Genomic DNA, 12,791 nt, shown 5'->3' on the forward strand with positions numbered 1-12,791 from the left:
AGTTCGAGACCAGCCTGGCCAAAATGGCAAAACCCCGTCTCTACTAAAAATACAAAAATTATTCGGGCGTGGTGGCATGTGCCTGTAATCCCAGCTACTCAGGAGGCTGACACAGAAGAATTGTTTGAACCTGGGAGGCGGAGGTTGCAGGGAGCCGAGATGGCACTATTGCACTCTAGCCTGGGGGATAGAGCGAGACTGTGTCTCCAAAAAACAAACAAACAAGGGCCGGGCGCAGTGGTTCATGCCTATAATCCTAGCACTTTGGGAGGCAAGGCAGGCGGATCACCTAAGGTCAGGAGTTCGAGACCAGCCTCAACATGGTGAAACCCTGTCTCTACTAAATATACAAAAATTAGCTTAGCGTGGTGGCATGTGCCTATAATCCCAGCTACTTGGGAGGCTGAGGCAGAAGAATCGCTGGAACCCAGGAGGCAGAGGCTGCAGTGAGCCAAGACAGTGCCACTGCACTCCAGCCTGGGCGACAGAGCGAGACTCCATCTCAAAAAAAAAAAAAAAGATTAAAAATAAGATACCATCACAGGCCGGGCGCGGTGGCTCACGCCTATAATCCCAGCACTTTGGGAGGCCAAGGCGGGTGGATCATCTGAGGTCAGGAGTTTGAGACCAGCCTGGCCAACATGATGAAACCCTGTCTCTACTAAAAATACAAAAAAATTAGCTGGGCGTGATGCTGGACACCTGTAATCCCAGAGGCTGAAGCAGGAGAATCGCTTGAACCCGGGAGGTGGAGGTTGCAGTGAGCCGAGATTGTGCCATCGCACTCCAGCCTGGGTGACAAGAGCAAAACTCTGTCTCAAAAGAAAAAAAGATACCATCACAGTATCAACACAAGCTCTAAAGTTTCTAGGAATTAACAACTTAGGCAAGAAAATAAGACATCTATTGAGAAAAATGTAATTTTAATAAAACACACAGAAAATAATCTGAATAAATGGAATCTATTTACATTCTTAGAAGGAATAACTAATACTATAAAATGGACAATTCTTCCCAATTAGCCTATACATTTAATGCAATCCCAATAAAAATTCAAGTTGAATTTTTCAGAAACTCAAAAACTTAAAAACTTTAAAGGCCCATAAATAGTTAGAGTCAACCTTTAAAAAAAAAAAGAATTTGTCTTATTGGGTGTTGAGATATAGTACAGATATCACTATAGTAATAAAAACATTGTAGTGTTTACACAAGAGTAACAATCAGACCAATGGACAGAGAACGCAGAGACAAACCCATGTGCAGACGGAAACAATATGTGATAAAGTTAGCAAGAGAAATCAATTCAGAAAGGACAGACTGTTTAGTAAATGATTTTGAGAAATATGCAGAATTTCTCCATATTTAGATCCCTACCTAAGACCATACAGAAAGACAGTTTGTACGTGACTTAGAGATCTATTATGTGAAGGAAAAATTATAAAGCTAACAGGGAAAAAACAGTAGATCTCTGTGACTTAGGAGCAGGAATAGATTTTCTAAATGGAACTTCAAACTCCACAGCAAAAAAGTGATGAATCTGATAACACTGAACTTAAGAATGTCTATTCAACAAAGAGTACATGGACAAAGTTAACAGAATGACTCAGGACTGAAACTGATAAAGCATTAGGAACAAGAATATACAATGAAATCCTACAAACCAAATAAGAAAACACTGAAACCCCCAAAGAAAATAAGAAAAGGATATGAATGGGCAATTCCAAAAGCAGAAACCCCCAGGAATTAACAGGCACATGAAGACAAGGCCAAACTCATTAATAACCATAGCAATGCAAATTAAAGCAATGAAATACCACTCCACACTCAGTAAACTGGCAAAAATTGTAAAGGCTTGGAAATGCCAATGCTGGAAAAGTCAGAAAGGCATATATAGGAACGCTCATGCATGCTGGAGGAGGAGAGCCAAGTGCAGGCTTGCTGGGAACAATCTTCTCCTATAGTACTTAGTCTCTAGTTTTTATGCATGATCTGAGGTGGCACGAAGAAGGAAGCAATCTGGATGTCTACCACGTAGATAACTACAAAGTACAATGAAGTGGGTGCAGAGAGAAGTTGAGGTAGCTAAAAGTAATAGAGAAAACATGCCCATAGCTGCATCATTTACAGAAATTAAAAATCCAGTGCTACATATTTTAAGGCAACCCAATAAAAAGAGCATCTATATGAACCACAATGGAATGGTATCCTATGGGAGGGAGGCCAATGGGGATAAAAGGGTATAAATAAACATATAACTCAATCATAGTAATGTGACAAGGATGAATAAAATGACTAACTCATCCCTGTATAGGTAAGATCCAAAAATAATCCCTTCCAGTGAAAAAACTCTGACCAAGAAGATTCTCAGTCACACCATGTTGCCATTCAGCCAGGTTACCACCCAAACTTAGGGAACACCAGGAGTAAGGTCAGTACCCGAGTCTCCAGGGTGTTAATGGCCTTAGCCTGGCTGCTTCTGGCTGCCAAGAGCTGTTGTCTGGTATCCTCCAAATTCTGCTCAGCAAGTGTTTTCTGTAAGTTGGAAGAAGAGTAAAAGAAGACTGTCATTCCTCAACTGAATAAGTATTTACAGATTATCTACAACATACTGTGATTTGTGCTAGGCACAAGAGACACGAATACATTTTTAAAAATTCAGCTAATTGAGATATAATTCACATATCATAAAGTACACAGATAAATTTGAAATAGTCCCTTGACCTTGAGGCTGGAACAAAAGACCAATAAAAAAATTACACAATAGAGTACAGTAAGTGTCCACAAAGAGGAAGAAGCACAGGGTGGGAGATACTCCCTGCCACAGGGCAGGTAGGCGGCTTTAGAACTCACAAGGTGGTTAGGGTTCAGGGAGCCTCCCAGGCAGGGGGATGACCAACGGCAATGTGAACAGCCTGCTACGTTGAGAGAACTACAACTCCTCAGAAGCCAAAATGATGATAGGTTTAGGTCAAAAAACAAGACTAGAAAGATAGGCAAAAGGGCCAGCTCATGAGAAGCTTTTGAATGTTGCAAAAAGGAGTTAGAACTTGATTCTGTAAGCAACATTTTTTAAAGTAGAAATTCTAGGCCGGGTGCGGTGGCTCACATCTGTAATCCCAGCACTTTGGGAGGCTGAGGCGGGCAGATCACTTTAGGTCAGGAGTTCATGAGACCAGCCTGGCTAACGTGGTGAAATCCCATCTCTACTAAAAATATTTTAAAAACTAGCTGGATGTGGTGGTGGGTACCTGTAATCCCAGCTACTCGGGAGGTTGAGGCAGGAGAATTACTTGAACCCAGGAAGCGGAGGTTGCAGTGAGCAGAGATTGCACCACTGAACTCCAGCCTGGGTGACAGAGTGAGACTCTGTCTTAAAAAAAAAAAAAAAATGGGGCTGGGAGTGGTGGCTCATACCTGTAATCCCAGCACTTTGGGAAGCCAAGGTGGGCAGATCACAAGGTCAGGAGTTCGAGACCAGCCTGACCAACATGGTGAAGCCCTGTCTCTACTAAAAATACAAAAAAATTAGCCGGGTGTGGTGGCGTGCACCTGTAGTCCCAGCTACTCGGGAGGCTGAGGCAGGAAAATCACTTGAACCCAGGAAGCGGAGGTTGCAGTGAGCCAATATCACACCACTGCACTCTAGCCTGGGCAACACAGTGAGACTCCGTCTCAAAAAAAAAAAGAAAAGAAAATGTAGATTTAGCTGAGATAGCTGTTACTGAGATAGTTGTTAATCTCAGCTAGTTGTACAGATTTGAGGCCTTGCTCCAAGCCTAAAGAAATCAGAATTTCTGAGGGCAGGGCCAGAGATATATACTTTATTTACTTATTTATTATTTTTGAGATGGAATTTTGCTCTTGTCGCTCAGGCTGGAAAGTAGTGGTGCGATCTTGGCTCACTGCAACCTCCACCTCCTGGGTTCAAGTGATTCTCTTGCTTCAGCCTCCTGAGTAGCTGGAATTACAGGCACCCGCCACCATGCCCAGCTAATTTTTTTTTTTTTTGAGACGGAGTCTCTCACTCTGTCACCAGGCAGTAGTGCAATGGCATGATCTCAGCTCACAGCAACCTCCCAGGTTCAAGCAATTCTCCTGCCTCAGCCTCCCGAGTCGCTTGGGACTACAGGCATGTGCCACCACGCCCAGCTAATTTTTGTATTTTTAGTAGAGACGGGCTTTCACCATGTTGGCCAGGATGGTCTCGATCTCCTGACCTCGTGATCCGCCCGCCTCGGCCTCCCAAAGTGCTGGGATTATAGGCATAAGCCACCGCGCCTGGCCTAATTTTTGTATTTTTAATAGAGGTGGGGTTTTGCCATGTTGGCCAGGCTGGTCTTGAACTCCTGACCTCAGGTGATCTGCCCGCCTCGGCTACCTAAAGTGCTGGGATTACAGGCGTGAGCCACCACGCCTGGCCTAGAGATATATACTTTAAACAAACTTCCCAAATAATTTCTATGCACATTAAACTTCATAATAATGATAATGGCACAATAATAATATTGATCATGTTAACAGCTGACATATATTGAGACCCTACTATGTTCCGGTTATCATTCTAAGCACTTCACGTATTGTAACTTATTTAACCCTAACAACAATTCTGAGTTTAATAGTATAATAAAACCAATTTTATTGGGAAGGAAGCAAACACAAAGAGATTAAATTACTTGCTCTAAGTCAGGGGTCCCCAACCCTTGGGCCACAGACCTTGTGGCCTGCTAGGAACCAGGCCGCACAGCAGGAGGTGAGCAATGAGTAAGCACTACCGCCTAAGATCTGCCTCCAGTCAGATCAGTGGTGGTGTTAGATTTTCATAGGAGCATGAACCCTATTGTGAACTGCGTAAGTGAGGGATCCAGGTTGCACACTCCTTATGACAATCTAGGGACGATGATGATCTGAGGTGGAACAGTTTTATTCTGAAACCACCCCCTCACCCGCCCCCACCCGACCCCATCTGTGGAAAAAAGTGTCTTCCACGAAACCAGTCCCTGGTGCCAAAAGGGTTGGGAACTGCTGCTCCAAGTCACAGCTGGTAAGTAGAAGAGGCAAAATACAAACATGGACAATCTGATTCTAGAAATCAATTTACTCCCTAGAACCCACATTACACTTACTGTAGACTGTTGAAGGGAATTGTAGAAGATGTTTAAGAGAGTGATATGGTCACCAGTGCTGAGTAGGAGGATCAGTTTGGCAGTGAGCACGGAAGACTGTGTTAGAGAGTGAAGGAAGAGAGACTATGCTGGGTAGGCCAATCTGGAGACTTCTAACATAGACTAGGCTAGATTTGCTGGAAACCCTGAAGTACAACCAGTGGCAGTGGAGATGGAGGTATTTAGTTGAAACTGACTGAAGAAAGAAAGGGAGGGTCTAATCTAGGAGGAGCCCCATGACCTCAGCTTTGTCAACTTTGTCACGGTGTGGCCAATCACTGGAACAGAAAGAGAGGAAAGAGCAGAATGTGTGCAGACAATGAGCTCAGCCTGATGAGAAAGTTCACTTGCACCACTGGGGAAGAGGCCAGTCTGCACAACAGCCTCCCTCGGGAAGGAGAGAATGCTGCCCAAGGTAATTGTTGCTTTTGCCAAGGGGCAGATGTAGCTATTTTCCTTGGCCACTGCAGAGTACAAAATGGTGGGGAAGAGGGCATTGCAGAAAGACAAGGCAGCTCAAGTGGCAGAAATCACTAGGTGTGGTTTATTGGTGATGAGATGCTATCCGTTTGTATATATCTCTGAATACAACTCTCCCTTTCCCTGAGAAAAGCATGTCACCCACAGGGGACATAAGGCTCTTTCTGATGTAAGCAGGACAAGCCAAAGTTGGAGACACTTCTTTTGTTACCATGCTGTTTGCTGGCCCTACAGCTCTGAAACTCTAGGATTTGTGAAGTCACCAGAATCAACCCTGCCTTTCCAACACCAGCCAGCCCAAAGAGAACAGAAGTTACCTCTTTCAGGAGTTCTTGCACGTGTTCTTCTCCTGATAAGTTCTGCTCTAGTCTCTTCTCCAAGGATGTGACCTTCTCGTGCAAATGTGTGATAATGTCTTCTTTCTCTCGAGTTCCAGCAGTGACCTGCAGGTGAAAGCAGAGATCACTTTATACTAGAAGCCCTCTCTTCCTTCCTTCCTGCTTTCTCTTGGCCATCACATTTTCCTGCAATTCTGTCCTCAACTGTATCCTAGAAGAACAAACAGCTAAGAGATCTTCCATGAAAATGGGATACAGAAAATGCAAGATTAGAACCTGGCAAAACTCAGGGATCCAGCTCAGACCTAGTGCAGAAAGAAGCAAACACTCTTCCCAATTAAACAACTGACAGTCTGGAACAAAGGCATTACCTACCTGGTAGAGGCAGCAGAACTAATCCTACCAAGAAGCACCCAGCCTGCAATGACCTATGGAACAATGCTCCTGAAAGCTGAGGGGCTGGATAAAGCAGTAACAGTGCTGATGTAGTGGCTTTAAGGCTAAAGAGAGAACTTCTGAAATGATGAGATTCACCTGGCTCACAGCACAGGGCCCACAGCAGAGCTGCCATGCCTCTCACACCTTGGCTCTAGACCAACAGCTGCCCGTTTTATTTCAATCTATTTTTTTTTGTTTTTTGAGACACAGTGTCACTCTGTCACCTAGGCTGGAGTACAGTGGCACAATCTTGGCTCACTGCAACCTCCACCTCCCGGGTTTACGCCATTCTCCTGCCTCAGCCTCCCAAGTAGCTGGGACTACAGGCGCCCACCACCACACCTGGCTAATTTTTTGTATTTTTAGTAGAGACGGGGTTTCACCATGTTAGCCAGGATGGTCTCGATCTCCTGACCTCGTGATCCACCAGCCTCGGCCTCCCAAAGTGCTAGGATTACAGGCATGAGCCACCGTGCCCGGCCAGTCTATCTCTTTAGCTATGATGGTAGTGGTGGTAGCAACAGGTTGGGACTAACTTGGTTCTTTTTACTGCTACTAATCTTCAACTGCTGCTTTTATTAGTCCATTCTCATACTGCTATAAAGAATACCTGAGACTGAGTAATTTATAAAGGAAACAGATTTAATTGACTCACAGTTCCACATGGCTGGGAGGCCTCAGGAAACTTACAAGCATGGCAGAAGGAGAAGGGGAAGCAAGGTACATCTTACACGGTGGCAGGATAGAGCAAGCGAGCAAGGGGGGAAGTGCCATACTGTAAAACCATCAGCTCTCATGAGAACTCACTCACTATCACAAGAACAGCAAAGGAGAAATCTGCCTCCATGATCCGATCACCTCCCACCAGGTCCCTCCCTTGGCATGTGGGCATTACAATTTGAGATGAGACACAGAGCCTAACCATATCACTGCTCAATGTCAAAGCAGAGGATCCAGGAAGCTTTGAATACATGAGTTCTTACATCCCCACTGAGGATGCCCATTCTTCCCCAGAAAAGGTTGTATGGCAACAAAATCTCACTGTGAAGACTTGTACCTGTTTACATATACTCTGTTCCCTCAAATTCCCTTATCTTACACTTCCATTGCTCCATCTCAAGCCATAAACTTTCATGTTCAGTTGTAACTTGGCCAATCTCTCATCAGGATAAGATGCAGCAACCAGGGTGTATGGTTTTGGGAAGAAGTATTTGCCATTCTGAATTCTCACAGGTGGACAACAGAGATAGTGGAGGGGAAGTCTGAAGACTAGATTTATGACTCCACAGTTCAATAAACTTTCATCAAGCCTCAACTCTATCTGTTGTTTTCTGAGGATACAATCAACATAATTCCAGCATGGAGGCTGGTGGTGGAGACAGACACACAACTAATTACAAAACAATACAATTGTGCTTCAACAGAGGGACACACATGGTGCTATGAGATATCAGATGCAAGAGGGATTAACTGGGAGAATCAGATCAGGCCTCCTGAATAGGCAAGTCCAGGTGAAAGAGGGTGGAAGAGGAACAATCATTCTGCATAAAGGGCAGCACATACAAAGAGGTAACAAACAAGTCCTGCAAGGCTAGAAGCTGGGTGAGGAGGAAAGAACAGCTGAACACAACTCTCAGGTCTGTGGCTCAGACACCTGGGCAAATGGTAACATTATGCAAGGTGGATAACACAGGAAAGAGAGCGAGTGTGACAGGAAAAAAAAAGCCAGTTTTGGCCATGTTAACCCATCTTTATGGGTCTCTTATTAATAATGTTAATACTAGCAATAGTTATAACTGTAATATAGCAGCAGCAGCTATAACAAGATTGCAGCAGCAATCTTGAAAAAGAATAACTGTAGGCCGGGCGCGGTGGCTCACGCCTGTAATCCCAGCACTTTGGGAGGCTGAGGTGGGCGGATCACGAGGTCAGGAGATCGACACCATCCTGGCTAACATGGTGAAACCCCATCTCTACTAAAAATACAAAAACAAAATTAGCCGGGCATGGTGGCAGGCGCCTGTAGTCCCAGCTACTCAGGAGGCTGAGGCGGGAGAATGGCATGAACCTGGGAGGTGGAGCTTGCAGTGAGCCGAGATTGCGCCACTGCACTCCAGCCTGAGCGAGGAGCGACACTCCGTCTCAAAGAAAAAAAAAAAGGAAAGAAAAAGAATAACTGTTGATGTAAGAGTTGGAGAACATTACCTGATTTCAACTCTAAAGTGACAATGATCAAGACAGTGTGGTAATAGCGTAAAGACAGACATATAGGGTCAAGGGAATGCTGCAAGCACTTCCTATTATGTCTAGTCCTTACAAATGCTCTTTACCACATCCATTTACAAGGAAACTGAAGCTTAGGGACTAGCCCAAAGGCACATACCTATTAGCGATAGATTAAGGATTTAAATCCAGGTCTTCTGGATCCAAAGTCTGCATTTGTTCCCCTACACATCAATCTGAATTCAAGAGGTATAGATGACCCTTTCCAGTTAAAACCAAAACAACACATCTTACACAGGTCACTGTGTTAGGCAAAGTTAGGGACAGAAAAAGAATCAGTGGCCAAGTTCCACTTATGCCTCTTGTGCAACATATTGATATACAACCTCCTTCTCCAGGCTGGCTGATTTACTTCAGGCCCTCTACACCTCATGTGGACTACGGGAACAGCTACCAAGCCATACTCCCTGACATCAAACCTGCCCCTTTCCTAATGATCACCCTCTTCACCTACTCCCTCCTGAGTCTGGGCCTCACAGTTATAGTCCCAGAATATGGACTGCATCAAATCTGGGTGGTGGTCACTTGATTCAGACAGACATGAGTCTGAATCCTGGCTCTGTCATTGACTCCAGCTGTACGGTCTTGACAAATCATTTAGCCTTTGATGTCAGATACTCATTACTATCACCTGTAAAATAGGAAAACACTGTCTAACCAAAGGGTAGTTGTGAGGACTCAATGAGTCCCTATCTGTAAAGCACTTGAATACTGAGCTTAGGGTAAATGCTCAGCTATTCTTGTTAAATATTCACTAATGATTATTTATGGAATTTCATGTTCACTATTTAGTCTACACAACTGGCCGGCCCTGCATACCTTCCCAGCCTCATCTAGCACCGTTTCCACTTCCTTTCTAAGCGCTAACCACTTGTCTATCCTTTCGGTTCTCCCAACATGCCTTTTTTTCCTTCATTATGAATGTATTTATTGTGCCGAGACCAGCGGCTTATGTTTGTAATCCCAGCACTGTGAGAGGCCGAGGCAGGAGGCTTGCTTAAAGCCAGGAGATCAAAACCAGCCCAGGTAACACAGGGAGATCTTTTCTCTACAAAAGTAAAAAAATTGAAAACAAAAAAGGTTGAGGTTGCGGTGAGCCAAGATCGCGCCAATGCACTCCAGCCTGGGCATCAAGAGCAAAACTGTCTCAAAAATAAATAAATAAATAAATAGATAGATAAAATAAAATAAATGGCAGGGTGTGGTGGCTCACGTGTGTAATCCCAGCACTTTGGGAGGCTGAGGCAGGCAGATCAAGAGGTCAGGAGTTCAAGACCAGCCTGACCAATATGGTGAAACCCTGTCTCTTCTAAAAATACAAAAATTAGCTGGGCATGGTGGCACGTGCCTATAGTCCCAGCTACTCGGGATGCTGAGGCAGGAGAATCACTTGAACCTGCGAGGTGGAGGCTGCAGTGAGCCAAGATCACACCACTGTACTCCAGCCTGGGCAACAGAGCGAGACTGTGTCTCTAAATAAATAAATAAATAAATAAATAAATAAATAAATAAACTAATTTAAGTAAAAAAAAAAAAGTAAGGTGAATTCCATGAAAATATTATGTTAAGTACAATACAGGTTAGGAAGAACATAAATTGGGAAGTCGAAAGATAATGGCTACAGTTGAGGAACTGCTATCTAGTAGAGTAAAAAATGTGTAATTCTGAACATTGTGGGTTAAATAAAAACAAAATGAAAAGAATTAAAGTAAAATTTTGTTTCCAAACTGACAGACATCTGGTAAGAATAAACTACAAAAAAATAGAAAATGCATAAATACTACTATGAATGAAGATACGGGAGCAACTAAAAAAAGAATATAAGAAATACAATGCCAAAACATTAAACTTATAGCAAATGAACAATTATGTAGAAAAATATAAATTAACAAAACTTAGGAAGAAATATATAAACTTAGAATTACCATTAAGAAAATCTATTCAGTAATTAAAAATCTTCACAAGCCAGGCAAAGTGGCTCATGCCTGTAATCCCAGGACTTTGGGAGGCTGAGGCAGGAGGATTGCTTGTGTCCTGGAATTCAAAACTAGCCTGGGCAACATAGTGAGACCTTATCTCTAAAAAAAATTTTTTTTTAATTAGCCAGGTGTGGTACTGTAAGCCTGTAGTCCCAGATATATGGGAGGCTGAAGTGGGAGGATCACTTACGCCCAGGAATTTGAGGCTGCAGTGAGCCATGATTGCACCATTGCACTCCAGCCTGGGTGACAGAGTGAGACCCTGACACACACACACACACACACACACAAAAAATACCACCATTGACAAAAATTAAAATTTTGATATGTCCCTACTATATTACTATATAATTGAGAAAAAATAAATTATAGCTCCAGGTATCATATGAATGTTTTTCAGGAGCGCAATGTTGAGCACAAAAAGTAAGTTTAGAAAAATACCTACAGAATGATTTCATTTATATAACATTAACAAGCATGGGAAACTAAAGAAGATATTGTTTAGGGATAAAACTGACAACATTAGAAAGCAAAGTAGACAATGAAGCAATCTCCAGATAGTACTTATTTCCAAAGGAAAAAGGAATGGGATGGAATAGTGAAGGGCACAGAGGGAACCTCAAAGATAAACACACTGTTATTTTTCTTAACCTGAGGGATAGCTCAGAGGGCTCATTGCCTTATTATACTTTCTATCATACTCATGTTTTATAAATATGTTTTTATATATACTCAATAAAGACAAGAAAAAAAAATTCCAAATTTACAATCTTCACACAATACCAGCCCTTCTTTTGCCCAAGCCAGAAGCCCATAAATCACCCATAAAAATACAGACTTTTCTCTTCCTCTCCTCCCATATCTATTACATTAGTAAGTCTGTCAATCTCTTCAATAGTTCTTACATTTGTCTACTCATTATTATCTTCACCACCACACTTGTCAAAGCCTCCATCATCTTACGGTCGAACAACTGCAAAAGCTTCCTAAGTGGAAGACCCTCTCAGTCTCCTAACAGCCAGAGTCATCTGTTATTCTCTCTTATTCTGTATGTCACTGGCTTTCTTCTAGTTCCTTGAATGTGCTAATCCTTTTATTTGCCTCAGAGTTTTTGTTCATGCTGTTCCCTGCTTGAAATTCTCTCCCATCATCCCTTTCTCTCCAGTCTGAGCACTGTATCAAGTGTTACTTCCTTAAGTATTCTACAGCTCCAACTGGATCTGATCTATTTTTTTTTTTTTTTTGAGATGGAGTTTCATTCTTATTGCCCAGGCTGGAGTGCAACGGTGCGATCTTGGCTCACTGCAACCTCCGCCTCCTGGGTTCAAGCGATTCTCCTGCCTCAGCCTCCCAAGTAGCTGGGATTACAGGCGTGTGCCACCATGCCCAGCTAATTTTGTATTTTTAGTAGAGACAGGGTTTCTCCATGTTGGTCAAGCTGGTCTTGAACTCCCAACCTCAGGTGATCCACCTGCCTCAGCCTCCCAAAGTGCTGGGATTACAGGCATAAGCCACCAAGCCCAGCCCTGATCTGATATCTTTTAATAGGATCTCACAACATCTCACAGTTTTCTTTCAGAACACTCATCACTGTTAGTAATTATATATGTGATTACTGATTAATGTCTGACTTCCCTTCTAGACTATAAGCACCACAAAGGCAAGAACTGTATCTATTTTGCTCACCATAATATTATGAACACCCAGCACAGAGCCCAGCACATAGTAAGGCTCAACTAATATTTTTAGAATGAATGAAGAAACTTACTGTGACCACAGTCTGGACTTCCCTGAGCCCCATTTTTCCAATTATAAAAACAACAGATGGTTCTAATTGACATCAAAGGGTCCCTTGACTATCAAAGTTGTGGCCAGGTGCCTGTAATCCCAGCACTTTGAGGGCTGAGGTGGGCAGATCACTTGATGCCAGGAGTTCAAGACCAGCCTGGCCAACATGGTGAAATCCTGTCTCTACTAAAAATACAAAACTTAGCCCGGTTGGTGCCTGTAGTCCCTGCTGTTCAGGAGGCTGAGGTGGGAGGATTGCTTGAGCCCAGGAGGTGGAGGTTGCAGTGAGCCAAGATCACGCCATTGCACTCCAGCCTAGGTGA

General features: G+C 43.3%; 1 protein-coding gene across 19 annotated transcripts in view; it reads right to left on the reverse strand.

Moving 5' to 3' along the window:
* Positions 1 to 12,791, reverse strand: part of GOLGA1 (golgin A1) — a 62,661-nt gene that overhangs the window by 27,222 nt on the left and 22,648 nt on the right. For 14 of the 19 annotated variants that reach the window (XR_008504458.1, XM_054500074.2, XM_054500078.1 and 11 more), the window contains 2 exons: positions 5,960 to 6,085; positions 2,437 to 2,532 (listed from right to left, as the gene is read on the reverse strand). Coding sequence is in view for 18 of the 19 variants with exons in the window: in XM_054500074.2 (XP_054356049.1) it covers positions 2,437 to 2,532; positions 5,960 to 6,085 (222 nt within the window). In the remaining variant the exon portion in view is untranslated. The remainder of the gene's footprint in view (positions 1 to 2,436; positions 2,533 to 5,959; positions 6,086 to 12,791) is intronic. The other 5 variants (XM_063650316.1, XM_063650312.1, XM_063650321.1 and 2 more) reach the window with 1 other exon arrangement.

The sequence above is a fragment of the Pongo pygmaeus genome, chromosome 13, assembly GCF_028885625.2.
Source record: "Pongo pygmaeus isolate AG05252 chromosome 13, NHGRI_mPonPyg2-v2.0_pri, whole genome shotgun sequence".
NCBI lineage: Eukaryota > Metazoa > Chordata > Mammalia > Primates > Hominidae > Pongo > Pongo pygmaeus.